General features: G+C 53.5%; 1 protein-coding gene across 1 annotated transcript in view; it reads left to right on the top strand.

Annotated features, from left to right (window-relative positions):
• The window catches only part of plxna2 (plexin A2), an 83,030-nt gene extending 68,446 nt beyond the window's left edge, over window positions 1-14,584 (top strand). The window contains 12 exon segments of the mRNA XM_068742799.1: window positions 299-538; window positions 753-896; window positions 1,109-1,343; window positions 2,559-2,701; window positions 3,762-4,030; window positions 8,165-8,231; window positions 8,350-8,496; window positions 9,155-9,314; window positions 10,541-10,644; window positions 14,328-14,358; window positions 14,361-14,426; window positions 14,490-14,584. Of these exon segments, the coding sequence (XP_068598900.1) occupies window positions 299-538; window positions 753-896; window positions 1,109-1,343; window positions 2,559-2,701; window positions 3,762-4,030; window positions 8,165-8,231; window positions 8,350-8,496; window positions 9,155-9,314; window positions 10,541-10,644; window positions 14,328-14,358; window positions 14,361-14,426; window positions 14,490-14,584 (1,701 nt within the window).
• The last annotated feature ends 821 nt before the right edge of the window (window positions 14,585-15,405 follow it).

The following is a 15,405-nucleotide window of genomic DNA, read 5'->3' as shown; positions in this document are numbered from 1 at the left end:
TGTCAGAGTCCTGCGCCGGAATCCATCTCTTTCGAGCCGGGAAGGATGGATGGAGGGGGGGGGGTCTGTCATCTGGGAAAAGCAGGGCGGAGTAATAAAAGAGCCGTAGCTCAACCTTAGCTTGGGGGGAGCTAAAGGAGCGCCTCCTCCATCCTTTGTTGTCCGCCAGTGTTTTTCAGCGCGGCAGGAGTGGCGATTTATTTTCCATTTTTATGGCGGCTTCCTCTCCAATAAAAGCGGATTAATGACGAGCTATAAATACGTGTCCCAATCTCCCGCTCCGTCTTGTCCTCCCCAGGTGTGTAAAGTGCTGAACACCACCAGCATGAGCTGCTTCGCCCCCTCCCTGATGGCGGAGTACCATCCGGGTCTGGACGCGGTGAAGCACGCCGACGAGTTCGGGTTCATCTTCAACAACGTCCAGGCGCTGCTGGTGTACAACAACACCAACCTGCTGTACTACCCGAACCCTCACTTTGAGCCCCTCAGCGCCACCGGCGTCCTGGAGCAGAAACCGGGCTCGCCCATCATTCTAAAGGTACAGGAAGTCCCCATTCAAATCCGCATCCAGCGCTTCCAGACAGCCGCATGCCTCCTTTAACTATTTCAGCTGAAAGACGGGAACATATGTTGATGTTTATTTTGATCGCCACGGTGACGAGTCCCGCATTGTCCGATCTCAGACGCGTCGATGTAATTCACAGCTTCTCTGCTAATATCGCACCCTGCTGTCCGTCTCCGCTCGCCCACAGGGCAGGAACCTGGTTCCCCCGGCGACGGGAGGGGCGAGGCTTAACTACACCGTGCTGATCGGAGACACGCCCTGCTCCGTCACCGTGTCGGAGAGCCAGCTGCTGTGTGAGCCGCCGAACCTCACCGGACAGTACAAAGTCATGGTCAGTGGCGCCTCGCACGCCGTTTCCACACGTGAATATGCATTAGGTATGTTACTTAAAAGTAATGGATTACAGTTACTTGTCTCCCACGGTCAGCCACACTCCAGGGTTGTGGTTTGGGTTCGTGATGCGTTCACCCGCTGCGTTTGGTTTCTCGGGATGCTCCAAACTGCACTGATTCCAGGTTTTTCCGCGTCCGTGTCTCTCCTCAGGTCCAGGTGGGCGGCCTCCACGTCTCCCCGGGCGCGGTCCACATCATGTCTGACAGCCTGCTGACGCTCCCGGCCATCGTCAGCATCGCTGCCGGCGGCGGGCTCCTCCTCATCATCGTGATCCTCGTGCTCATCGCCTACAAGAGAAAGTCGCGTGAAAACGACCTCACCTTGAAGCGCCTGCAGATGCAGATGGACAACCTGGAGTCACGAGTCGCCCTGGAGTGCAAAGAAGGTTTGTGTGGAACCGTGTCGGTCGCCGGGACGAGTGCAGCCCGCCGTCGGATGATTGTAGGATGGCTCTGATTTGACATGGAGTAAATCGCTGGTAACCCACAGTGTGTGTTAAATCCTGTGTGGATCGGGAAGTCGATGCGACTCTACAGCCGTCGGGTTCCCGGGTTGTGACCCGCCTCGTCATCTAATGAGTCCCTGCAGTTCCTTCCACGTTCTGGTTCGCACTCAACCCACGAATATCGGAAAAAAACCTCGAATCGTACTCCATCCTTCATTCCACGTTTATCTCTTTACGAACGGCTTTGTCTTTTCCTTATCAGCGCCAGAATCCAAACGCGTTCCCTCGTGGGTTAAAAGGAGGCGCTGTAGACTGTTTGACCTTTAACCTTCCGCCCGGTGGGAGGAGAGACGGTTGACCTCCGCCTGACCTCCAAGCAGCAGAAATCGATTCATCCCAGATGCCGTCGTCGTCGTGTGATTCGTCCTATCAAAGAACCTAGATGGCCGATGTTTGACAAGATTTCATCAGCCGGGCCGGACCTCATCATTATTCTGTTAATGTAAAGAAGAAGAAAATGTCTTCTCCAGAAAGGCAGAGCGGGCAAACGGTTGGGATCAGTCGCAGCCTTGGGCAAAGAAGAGATTAATATTTCAACCAGTGGGGGGGGGCTCCTCGTGAGTATATACCCTCTGTGAGCTGTTAGCCAGTGCTCCGGTGTCTAAACCCACGTGTCGCAGTCGGGGGAAGGCCGGGGGGGGGGGCAGGAGGCGGGAGCTAAGAGCGACTGTGGAGTTTAGAGGACGCCGTTGAGGGACTGCCGCTGCTCCTGTGATAGGCTGCAGACGGGGGAGCCCTCCCCCTAAGGCGGCGAGGCGGTCCAACAGAGCCGCGGGGTCGGTCCGGATGGAGCCAATTAACCAGCGCTCATCTGCGGCCTCACACTGAGATGACACGCGCTCTCTCCGGGGCCTCGGCTCCAGCCAATTTACCGGCTAGTGGATAAAGATGAGTGAGGAAGGGAGGTGTGTGTGAGATATTGAGTTTTTCCTGACATGAAGACTATCTTGGGCTTTAACTGCCAAGCTTTCATCGCAAGAGTAAAAACCCACCAAGCTGAGAGGGGTTCGTTAGATTTGCTCCTCTGGGGCTGGAGGATGGTTTTACTCTCCAACCGGTGTCGCTTTCTTGTCTTTCCCTCTCTCTCTCTCCCAGCCTTCGCCGAGCTGCAGACCGACATCAATGAGCTGACCAGCGACCTGGACAGAGCCGGCATCCCGCATCTGGACTACAGGACATACGCCATGAGGGTCCTCTTCCCCGGCATAGAGGATCACCCCGTCCTCCGAGAACTGGAGGTAACAAGAAAGGGAGCGATTAGGAGAAGTACAATCGGAAAACAAACTATAAGGAAGGACAAGAGAAAGTCAAACTGAGGCAAGAGAGAGAGAGAGAGAGAGAGATAGGGAGAGAGTGAGTGCCAAGGACTCTTACCGCCCTCCCTGCGGGGTAAGCTAAGGGGAGAAGATACCAGTGTGCCACTCATCCCCCTCGTACGCGTCCCAACACACACCAGCCTGCACGCGTGGGTGTGTGTGCACACGCTCGCCCCCTTATGGAGAGCAGGGTCCCAGCACATGGCCATTTCATCCACCAGTGGCTGCGGCATGATGGGTAATGAACTGAGTAATTCCCAATCCTCAGGCGGGACCGTCCGTTCCTCCATCGGCAGAAACAAGTGACTGTTTAACACTTTTCGTCTTTTCCGATTGGCTCGGGCAAACGCTGTGGGAACGATGAAGCCGTCGGGTGTAAGGAGACCGATCGCGGGAGACGTCCACCATTTTGTTTTGTTAGTCGAGTGCGTCCGTGGGATGGGATCGGTTCGCCACGGTGTGAGACGGCGAGGTCTGGAGACGCCGACTGGCTATACAAACTTTTAAGTGACGATCTGTACAAATGCAAAAACAAAATGGAAGCTGCTTTGGGATCGTCTCACCCCGACTTGACATTTGACAGACCGACATCGGTCTGTCAAAAGCTCGCTGTGCTTTCCACAGTGCCGGGTCAATAATTGATTAAGATGCTCTCAGTTACTCACAACGAGAAGGAGCCTCCGTCTGCCCGTCGTGAAACACGAGCGAGGCTCTTGGAAAAATCTATTCCGAGTGAGACGAGGTCAAAAAGGGACGTTGAAGCGCTGCGGTCGTTTTTTTAAAAAAACTGTCAAGCTCGTCTCTATTTTGGGTTTGCGTGACACAAACTCCTGCCTTACGGCAACCCTGAGAGGACACACTGGCTCCAACGTGGTAAACACAAGACGAGCCGTTACACGTTGATGCAAAACACGACATTATTATTCTGATTAGCTCTGGAGGCGCCGACATGGCCGCTAACACGCACGGTCCCGTCCTCCAGGTGTCGGGAAACGGCCAGCAGCAGGTGGAGAAGGCCCTGAAGCTGTTCGGCCAGCTCATCAACAACAAAGTCTTCCTGCTCACCTTCATCCGGACGCTGGAAACGCAGCGCTCCTTCTCCATGAGGGACCGCGGCAACGTGGCGTCGCTCATCATGACGGCCCTGCAGGGGCGGCTGGAGTACGCCACGGACGTCCTGAAGCACCTGCTGTCCGACCTCATTGACCGAAACCTGGAGAGCAAAAATCACCCCAAGCTGCTGCTGCGGAGGTAAGAGGGCGGCGGACGTTTCTCTTAGACGGAAACGCCCGTGATGTTTTTACTTACGCGGGTTTTCATGTCTTTTTTTGACATCAAAGTAAACGGAAAGTACAGGAAAAATACAGATTGCACTTCGACACGCCTCCTAATCGTCAGTAGCAGGAAGCGTCTGCTGCACAGTGTGGATATTTAATGGCGTTCCGGGCTGCAGGAGGAGGCGGGTAGATGTAGGCAGCCGACTGTTGATTCTTTTTCATGTTGGAAGACGCATTCTGAGCCCCCCCCCTCCCCCCCCCGTGTTCTCGTGTACACGCGTCGCAGAACGAGGCTCGTGATGAGTGCGTCTGCTGCCTCCTCTGGATCTTATGCATAATTCTGCATTCTGCTCCTCTTGTCTCTCTCTCTCTCAGCGCCGGTGTCAGGCTCGTTCATCCTCCGGACTCGGGCTTTCTATAAAACATTCACAAGCGGTTACTTCATTTAATTTTCTTCCTCTCCTCTGCACATTGTTTTCCGGGGGAGTTCGGGCAATGTGCTTAAACTTTAATCACCCGCTAGTATCCTCCACTGCCTTCGGGGAGTAAAACATTTATTTTTAGCTGGTTTCCCGTCATGAAAACTTCATATCCTTACCCGGTTTGTAAGCAGTTACCCCCCCCCCCCCCCCCCAACCTGCTTGTGGGAGGGACGCCTCCTTTAGTTTCTCCCTCTGAAAGACAGAGGTGGACTAAAGCGACCCGGCGTCAGACGGACGGTAGCGTTCTCATTATCCTCCCTCATTGGGACCGCGGCGGTCCGTAATCCCGTCGCCCCCCGAATGAATCATGAGTCGAGGCTACGAGAGGGAGGCGACACGGGAAGCACCTCGAGGTCCACGCAGCCTTCTTCCTGTTCTCATTTACCTTACAGCCGTTTGAAAGCGCATCCTGAGACGCGTAGCTGAGCTTTCATTAAAGCCCTTTTTTACTTGACGCAAGAACATTGGCGAGATGACACACTCAACCTTTATAGAGGAAACCGTAACCACGGTAACCAGGCATTTACAGACAAAGATGCAAAAACATAGCTCCATCCGTCGCAGCGTCTTAGCAGTAGCGATCAAAGTTTAATGCGTGCGGATCCAAACGCTTGTTTACGAACAGACGAGGCCAAACGTCATTCGATTGTCGTTCGGTGTTTCCCGACCTCCCCAGACTCTGCGGCACTCGGCCTCAAAACTATTTGTTCTTACTGAAGACTTCATTCTTTACAACAATATATGGCATAAACATATATTTCCATTTAAAAAAAATATATGTATTTAAGAAAGGGGCGCTGTCGTTTTTAGAATGGGAGCAAATAATCTGTGCTACATTTAGCAGCAGCTACGATGGGACGTCAAAGCGCCCGCTCTGATTAGCGTCCATGCTATGCTACGGCGTCTTTACTGCTGAACAGTCGCCGCCCTAAAGACGGCTCTCTCCGTCCTCGAGCGCGTCTGAAAAGGGCTGAAGCGCTATTTTACGGCGTGGAAATGAATGCACGCAAAACGGAAAGGCCTCTCGGCGGATTAAGCGGGATGGAAAACGAATCGAAGGAAGCGGTTGACTGCCACAGAGATTACGACGAATGCGCCTCGTGTCGTTGGCTGCCTGCGACGGCGGGCTGGTCGCGTTCCCAACGCCAGAGGGGGCAGTTTGTGGATGCGGTGCCGTAGATGAACGCCGGATCCATTTTCTCCTTCCATTAACCGGCGGCAGTCAAAAGGAAGCAAATTACAGCGTCTCGGCATCTCGCATTTACGCAGCGGCGGGAAATCCGCAGTCGGTTACGTTCCCGGAATCACGTTTGAAGGATGCACTCCTGCTCATCCGAGCCGCGTTCATCAAAGGAGTCGGTCTCTTTGGCGTTTAAACATTTGTGGCGTCTTCCGCTCTCTTTCAGCTCGCAGACGCTTTGTGTTCTCCTAAAAGCTTTTTGACAGTGTGTTTGAGTTCCTCGCCGAGTGGAACGGATGCCGAGCGTCGGGATTGTGTTTCGCCGTTGATGAAACGCAGCTTTATTTAACCGATTAAACTCACTTTCCCTCCTTTCTTCACGACGCTCTCTTAATGGAGCCGCAGAGCGCCGCTTCTATCACCGTGGGACGTGTTTCAATCTCGCATTATTTTTCCTCCTCAGCATTTTCGTAATGAGATTTCCGCCCGTGCAGAGCAATGGGGCGCGGCGTTATTAAGACGCTAGCGTTAGCTTCGCTGGAAGACGTTCGGCTGCGTGCTAATATCACACCTCCTTTACCCGCTCTGCCATTAGCAGGCCGGAGATGAGGGGGGGGTTGGGACGCGCCTCTTAAATGCCGCGCAGGATAATGAACTCCTGGCGTTCATTAATGAAACTCAATTAATACGAGGGGGGGGGGGGCAAAGAATGAAAGGAGAGATATTAAGTGGGAGTCAGCGACACCCCTACAAAAGAGAAGGCTTTATGTGACACCCTTCTTTGGGACTTGCTGAGCCTATTAAAATGCTTAATAGGATCCATTAACTTCCAACACACTCGAGTCTTATACACGCTGGGGGGGGGGGGGGGGGGGGATGTCAAACAAAAAGTAGGACAATTTGTTTTTTTAAATGTGCAATATATTTATATTTATTTAATGCTTGCCGAGGACAGATGAGTCGACGCTCTGATTCACAGAGGACTCGCCACCAGTTTAACTGGGGAGAATGAGGCGTGTCGAGTGTGTGCGTGTGTGTGTGTGTGTGTGTGTGCGCGTGTGTGAGCAGAAGTGCCGCTTCTCATTTCTTCCCGGTTTAGAAAAGTCTACATTTCGTGGGTTGAAAGCGACTCGCCGCGTCGCGTTCTGCCAACCCTCCCAAGAACGGCGCTGACACGGAGCGCCGGACCGTTTAGATCCGTGACCAAACACACTTGAGCACGCCGGCGTTGGCCTCCAGCCCAGCGACACCGGCGCTCCTCAGAAGCGTTGTGTGAGCGAGCATCAGAGAACCCGCCGGGATTGTGCGTTTACGCTTTAATGAGACGTATAGAATGACAGATTTCTTTTTCCCCCGTCTCATGGCTCAAACCTCCGGGGGATTGTGTCTCGGTCCCGTACTCTCTCTTCTTTACACCCCTCGAACACGACTTAACGCAATTATCTCCATAATAGGCGTAATCTCCCTTTAGGTCCATTCAAAGGCTGAATGGCTCCAATCATCCCGAGCACGGTTTAGCTCCGAGAGGCTTCGGGCTTGTTTTTCATACCTGCCTGCTTCCGTTCCTTCTGAACCCCAGGTCAGCGCCATCAGCAGCTTCCTGCTCCATCAAAGGAGTCTTTCTAAAACCACTGAACTGCCTTTTGGATCCGAAGCTGACCGGCGGAGAGCATTCTTGTAGCCCTGCGGCGCTACGGTGAAGCTAATAGCAGCAGGCTGGCGGAGGCGTCGTTTTTGTTGTCTTTCGGGCAGTTTTTGATGGTTTCTGGAGGCAGGTTTGCTGCTGGCAGACGAGGTGGGGGAGGAAGAGGAGATAGAGGAGGAAGAGGAGAGGAAATGAGGGAGGAGACCATTTTCGCTGCGATCAGGTGTAATCTGGCGGGGACGGCGCTCGTCTGTCTCAACAGCTGAGGCTTGTCAGCTGCCGACGTCTCGCTGTGTTCAGCCACACGTGCACGCACACCTGTGCACGCACCCTCGTGCACTCAATTCAGACACTTTCATTTGGTCAAAATCCAAAGCCCTGTTAGACCCAGACAGCGTTTCGGATTTCATCGTTGCCACCAACGTTTGGTTTCTCCTTACAAACGTCGCCGCTCACAATAAAACACGTTTAAATCATGAAAGCATGAACCAAATGGGTGAAATGAAATACACTCCGAAGGAACGCCGGCTTCTGTAGGGAGATTAAACCAGATTAAAAATATCTGCACCATTGTTGAACCTGCTGAGGGACGTGCAGCACCGCGTTTGGGGGGGTGGACGGCGGGGGTGGACGGCTCCGGGATACGTGCCCGGATGTTCCGCTCTTAATGTTTCTTGGCCTTTTGTGAGAAGGAAAGCAATTAAAAGAGGCCGACGTTTCTTTTGTAATCCAGTCGCAAACGCGAACTCATGAATTATGGAGCTTTTGTATTATCTAAAGATTTTTTTTATGTCATTTTAGGACGGAGTCGGTTGCCGAGAAGATGCTGACGAACTGGTTCGCCTTCCTCCTTCACAGATTCCTCAAGGTTGGTATTTACTCCCCTCGTAGCTCACTGGGTCTCTGTGTTTGCACGGGCACGTTTCAGGTTAGGTTTTCCGTTTAGTTTAATGTGAGACTTTGACCGGGGGGGGCGGGGTTTGCAGGAGTGTGCAGGGGAGCCTCTCTTCATGCTGTACTGCGCCATAAAGCAACAGATGGAAAAGGGGCCCATCGACGCCATCACCGGAGAGGCCCGCTACTCCCTGAGCGAAGACAAGCTCATTCGCCAGCAGATCGAGTACAAAACGCTGGTACGTCCCGAGTACAAAACGCTGGTACGTCCCGAGTACAAAACGCTGGTACGTCCCGAGTACAAAACGCTGTTACGTCCCGAGTACAAAACGCTGGTACGTCCCGAGTACAAAACGCTGGTACGTCCCGAGTACAAAACGCTGGTACGTCCCGAGTACAAAACGCTGGTACGTCCCGAGTACAAAACGCTGGTACGTCCCGAGTACAAAACGCTGGTATGTCCCGCCCCATGTTTGCACGGAGACGACCTTAAATCCGAACATAAAGAGCTTTCACTGCTACCGATGGCTTAACGCAGAACCACAGCTAATGGATGCAGGAAGAATTAGCTCATGGCCCCACATGGTCCAACACCGGGGGGGGGGGGTCTGTGGAGATTGAAACACGCCAAACAGCCTGTCTTATAACACACACGTAGAAACGCACTCGCACAGCCAGCTTGAGACACGACAACGCTCCGATTGCTCCGGCTGGGAATCTGGCTCCTCACGCGTTAACGCCCCGGCAGAGCGGGAGATTGCTGTCCCGCCGAAGGTGTGGAATTAGATTTTAGGCTGCCAGCGAGAGCGGAAATGGATTCCCAAAGCTCCCGCCGCGCTCCGAGCAGACTCCTCTCGCCCCTTGGTTGACTCGCTCTCCCGTTTTGCACATTTCCAGATCCTGAACTGCGTGAACCCGGACAATGAGAACAGCCCCGAGATCCCGGTGAAGGTGCTGAACTGCGACACCATCACGCAAGTGAAGGAGAAGATCCTGGACGCCGTTTACAAGAACGTGCCCTACTCGCAGCGCCCGCGGGCCGTGGACATGGACCTCGGTACGGAGCGGACACGCAACGAAAGCACGCAACACGCGCACAAAATGGGGAAGTGGTGCTCGGGTAAAAGCAGCGACACCACATGGAGGAACGAGCCGAAGCAAATTAACTCATTCAATGCTGGCTGCATTTGGCAGGGTCGGCCGGTTTCCTCCATTTTGTGACTGGTTTTTCAGGACCCACAGAATATTGTGTATTATGAGTACGTAAACATCGAACCGAGCAAATGAACGGTTAAATTCTCTTCTTCATACCTTTTTCTGTTCGAGATTTATTGGCCCTCGAAAACCAAAAACCAGTTTTGACTAAAAATGGAGAAAACAAATGTATCAAGAATGTCTCGCTAATATTTATTGTTTTAGCGACACCAGGAACATCCGAACAGCGATGGCGCGGATCTCGCTGCACGTGCGGCAGCTGGACTACTTTCTGTTGCGTCGGTAACGCAGGCGTGTCAATCAGTGACCCGGCAGAGGTGCAAAGTAATAAAAGCCAGTCGACAGATGAGAGAATCAATGATCACCCGCAGCAGGAGAGACACAATGGCCGCCCACCTTCCCCGTCAACACTCTCATTATCATTTCATTGCTCCACAATGAGCCGTCACCTTCCACTGCTTACAACCCCCCACCTGCCCCCCCCCCCCCTTTCTATTTTTCCTTTTGAAAGGAGGTGATTTTCCTGTAGTTTGCTTTTTCCTCCTTCCTTGTCTGCTCCACTCCTCTTTTCTTTCTGACCGTGATGAGCCGATTGGACGCCATTTCCACGATGCGAGTACCAATTAGCGCGCTGCAGCGTGCCTGCATATATACATCAAATAAACTCGTCCGTGTGTAATGTTTAATTAAGATGAACGTCTGCGAGAGGCGGACGCACGCAGAGAAGCCGTGCAGGATAACACCCCCTGATGCGAGCGCTCGCTTCGGGTTGCCGTTCTCCTGACTAGGAGTCGAAGGAGGTTTGAAAGGAAGTGCTTCAGGAGGTCATGAGGAAGTTGGAGTGACTTCAGGTCACGACTCGCAATGACAATCTGAACGCGCACACCGAAGTGGGATTGGCCGAGGGGGAGGGGGGAGGGGCAGGCAGGGGAGGAAAAGCGTTGTGCCTTGTCTTCCTGTTAGTCGTGCACAAAGAGAAGTTTTGCCACAGGTGTTTTGGAACCCGAGCTCGATGCCCAGCCTTCCGTCGACGATGAGGATAATGATGAAGACTCTTTGTGTCCTCAGAGTGGCGTCAGGGGAGGCTGGCACGTGTGGTGCTGCAGGATGAAGACATCACCACCAAGATCGAGAACGACTGGAAGAGGCTCAACACGCTCATGCACTACCAGGTAAATGTTAGGGTCGGACGTCCTCCGAGTGGGACGTCCTCCGAGTGGGACGTCCTCCGAGTGGGACGTCCTCCGAGTGGGACGTCCTCCGAGTGGGACGTCCTCCGAGTCGGACGTCCTCCGAGTGGGACGTCCTCCGAGTGGGACGTCCTCCGAGTCAGACGTCCTCCGAGGCGTCGGCGTAACGTTCCTTATGGAAAACCTCGCCAAACTTTGCTGTTTCCTGCTCTTGACTTTTAGACGGGCACTTTTCAGCTCCTCGTTTGCACGGTGACAAAATAGAGGACAATTACTGTGCAGGTGGAGGACAGACAGACCCTCCACGAGGAGATGATGCTCCTACAATCAGGAGGGCGAGCTCTCGCTCTCTCCCTCGCTCTGTCCTGATTACTTCTGCTTAGAGATCCTCGCTTCACACCCACCAATCGGAGGGCTTCGTCCGATCCGCCGCTGCTGCCTCCCGTTGGAGGGAGCCGGAAACGAGAATGTGAAGCCGTTGAATTTGTGAATTGAAAACGTGCGACCGTGAAAGGAGAGCTAATTAAAAAGGGATGGAGAAGGTGAAGGAGGAAGCGGAGCGTCGTCGCAGGTCGCGACCCTTTCATTAATCAGCCGGGACCATCGGCATAAAGCCTGCGTGAGGCCCGACGGCGCCCGATCACGAGGCGGAGATGCAGCTGAGGGCGGGGATGGAGGTCAGGGCGGAGTCATCAGCGGCGTCCTTCACTTCTTTCATATTGCTCCTCGTCTTCATCTTGCTGCTCTTCTCTGGTCTCTGCTGTGCTTTAATCCTTGATGAAGCGGTTTGGTGTGTTTGTTTTTCACCATAATGTCAGTGTGTCTGCCGGGGGGGGGGGGGGCACTGAGGGGTTGCCTAAGCAACAGAAGTACGGCTGCTTCCCTTTGTCGCTGGCTCAATAGCGGATCTAAGGGCCGCTATTGATCACAGATCTAAGGGTCCCCGCGCCGAACGTGAAGCCCGACTTCAGAGGAGACGCCAGTGGGCTGTAAGGGGGAGGTGGAGGTGGAGGAAGAGGAGGAAGAGCTGGGGAGAGATGAGAGGGGGGTTCGGGTTAGGGTTAGCCGCTTGTGCATCGTCACACGACAGGCAGTTGTGTTGGCAGCTGCAAACGGCACATCTGGTCGCCGAGCTCATTAGGCCCCCCCCCCCCGAGAGTAAGGAAGATGCTTGAAGAAGAGGAAACAGGCTTGCAGGGAGAGGATGCGCATCACCTGGGAATCCCAGTGGTTATTTACTCTGCCTCTCGGGGGGAACAACGCTCTACAGAACCCGGATATGGAACCGACACGCCGCCGCCACATCAAAAACGCACACAGTTGTATTGAGCTCAGAATCTTTATTCAAATTCATTACATTGACAGGAAGTGAATCCCATCTTCCCCGCCGTCTGTAGACCGGTAGACAGAAGCATGATCAAACGCGCATGTGAGCACGCACCTAAAACATCATTGGGTCGAACGATTCCTGCAGACTGGGAAGTGTTTGGTCTGACCGATCGAAGGGAAGAATGTCACCGCACGTCCGTTTTGTCTCCGCCCTCCTGATGTGACTGCGCTAACCTGGCTCCTGCCGGGTACATCTCGGAGGCTTGCGTTGCCATGGAGAGAGCGCGGCGTTAATGACTCTCAGGCACAGGAAGTCATCGTGAACCGTCTGGCTGCTCGGCTCTGATCTGGGCTGCGTCCCGTGTGAAGAATGGCGCCGAGGACATTGGACAAAGCGTTGATGACTAGCAGGAGGACTGTGTCTTTGCACCGTGCTAGTATTTGCTGGCAGTGTGTTTGTCATTCGGAGCCGGACCGCTTCCCGGTTCCCTTTGAGACGTCGTCTGGGAACTTTGTCCCCTGCTGCTGGGCAACCTCCATCTGTCCTCCTCTCAGAGACGGTCGACACTGATGAGGACATCGGGACGGACGGCCAGCTTCCTCCTGTTACCCAGCGTGTTGACATCACTTGGGATATTTGGGGATATTTTCAACACACACATTCTTAATTTGGACTTGTCTCGGCTCACCGGTCTTTGTTGAGAAGTTAAATAAAAAATATCGGACATGTGGCAAACTAAACTTCGTTTTCAGGAAGTATTTTAATAACTACATAATAAATCCATCTATAACGGCATTCAGATTTACATGCGACTCCTCAGAACGCCCCGTAGGGGGTTACATGCCACATTTCGGCTGTTTCCAGCCTGCGGGGCAGAATCGACCGAGACGATAAAGATCTTGATGTCGGGGAGGGGGGGGCGTAAACCGAGGAGAGAGGGGGCAGACGGACCCGAGACCAGGCCTGGGGGTCGCATGGGGGATGGCTGGGAAAAATAAGATAGTGGCTGACCACACTCCGGCCCGGTCGCCAGGGCGCTGTCTGATGGAAGGTCTTATCACAGGCCGGGCCCACCGCCCTTATCACACCTGCCCACTATCAGCCCCACACTGGATTATCCCTGAAGGGCGAACCTGCACGCCTTCGATCATTCAGTCTATCACAAGGGCCCATCTCTGCTGCAGCTGTTCTCTCAGCCACAGAAAGAGTGAGAGATGAGGAGGGGGGGGGGGGGGGGGGGCAGAGAAGCTATTTCATGTATCACGGGAAAATGTATCACGGGAATAGCGGTGGAGACGTCGCCGAGTCCTCGCCGTCGGTCGACCCGCGGATCACGAGACGAGGGGAGGCGAGAGGAGCAGCAGAAAGCAGGAGACAAATGAGAAATAGGTGAGCTCGGAGAGAGAGGCGGATCAAGATGTCAGCTGTGGGTGGGAAGGTTGGGCGCGAAGGTGAGGAAGACAATTTGTCCTTGCCGTCCGAGAGGTCCGGGGAGCAGAGGTGCGTCTTTTAAGAGGATCCATCCTCAGTTCGAAGCGTCCCCCAGCGTGGCCAGCAGAGGTCAGATGGCAAGTTCAGCTAATATCAGAGCGAAGATCAGTTTGAAAAGAGTGAAAGAGAGGGAGGATGAGAAGCTCCCGAGAGCGACGTGAACTTTAAAGATTGTTTTTGACTCTCCAGCAAAGCAGGAAATGTAGAAAATGGAAGTTTCCACTTTTATCCTTGTTGAGGTTTTTCTTTTGGCGCCTGGCCTTCGATTTTTTTCGTTAATTTCCGCGCCGGAGGCTCATCTGTTTCTCTCCACTGGTCGGAGGCGGGGGGGGGGGGGGGGGGGGGGGGGGGGGGAAGATGCCAGCCAACAGGCTGTTTGCTGTTTCGCCTTTCAGAAAAGAACCACGACTTTTGCGAGGTTTCTGAATATGTGATGTTTTCTTTTTTTGCCGTATTTATAGAGCATTTCAAAGATTTACTTCACTTAATGGTCTTTCGCATGGAATTTCACTCAATGTGAAACTCGTGAAAGAGCGCGTCCTAAAAATAGATTTCACAAGCATCCGTTCCGATGTCGTTCGCATCAGATCCTCTCGTCGTATCTGAAGTGAGCGCTTCATAAATAGAGAAACCCCGGGCGCTCCTGCACACATCCTCTTCCGCTCATCGTTCTCCGACTCTCTTCGGCTCTAATGCTATTTCGTATCACCTTAACTCCTGTCTCTGAAGATGTGACGCACACGAGTCGCGACGCACGACATTCTGCTTCCTCTCTTCACGACAGCATCACATTTCGGATGTGTGTTGTTTTTTTCCTCATGCTTGTCTAATTGTTCCTTTGCAGGTGTCAGACCGCTGCGTCGTGGCTTTGGTGCCCAACAGACTTCATCGTACAACATCCCTTCATCTGCCAGCATATCTCGCACCTCCATCAGCAGATACGGTGAGTCTGGGACGCCAGATAACTCCATTGCTTGGAGGCTTGGAGCGCTTCCTCTTCCTGCAGAGCGTCTCTTTGCTGCCGGCGTCTCCTTCCAGCGGTGCCTGCTGCAGTTTGCTTTGCTGCTGATGTCCAGATTCTTGCAGAGGGTGCAAGAATAGAGAGAGAAAGTGATGAAGGGCTCTGAAACGAAACAATAGCCATTGTTTCGTTTCAGAGCCCTGATATTAGAATCATGGAGACGCATAACCTCTGAGTAATGGTCCTAACACAGACAATCCAATTCAGGATCGAGCATGACATCACTGATGATGTCATAACCTCGGAGGGTAAAAAGCTCATTCACGGCAAACCAAAAGCAGGAGGCGTTGTTTGCGTGATGTTTGCTCGAGACGTCCGTCCCACAGGATCGCTCTGAGACGTCTTCGTCTCTCGGGAAATGTCTATCCGTCCTCTGGCTTTGGGGTTGAATGCGCTCGCCATGAAACGTAGAGCCTCGGCTGGCGTGCGCCTGTCCTCCATCGGTCCTGCTCGGAACACCAGGCGCAGCTGCACCTTGACTCCTGCTGATGGATTCACTTCCTGGCTGGGGGGGGGGGGGGGTGGAAGGATGTTAAATCCAGCAAAAGACAGTGAGTGGATTAAGATGGGATTTGAGACCACATTTCCACCCAGCACAAAGGCACATATATTCAGCGTGTCTTGCTCAACCCGTGGCCCCCAGTGGCCCCCAGTGGCCCCTACAGGAGCAGCTTTAGGGTCATTGAAAGGAGTAAGTGACTGTATTGCAGCAAGAATCTTTGTTGTTATTCACCTCTTCCTTTGAAGCCGGGTCAGAGAAATCCTCACTGAGATCCCAAATCCCGGGGGGGGGGCACTGCCACGAGTACAAGCAGGCTAATTAGGAAACGGAAACCGTCGTCATTCAGACCGCGTGAAGCGGAGATGAGGAGGATGCATGGATGGAAGGGGGCGGCGTCGG

This window comes from Brachionichthys hirsutus, chromosome 2 (genome assembly GCF_040956055.1).
Source record: "Brachionichthys hirsutus isolate HB-005 chromosome 2, CSIRO-AGI_Bhir_v1, whole genome shotgun sequence".
NCBI classification, from domain to species: Eukaryota; Metazoa; Chordata; class Actinopteri; order Lophiiformes; family Brachionichthyidae; genus Brachionichthys; species Brachionichthys hirsutus.
The sequence above is the reverse complement of the archived record's forward strand: the minus strand, read 5'-3'. Positions and strand labels throughout refer to the sequence as shown.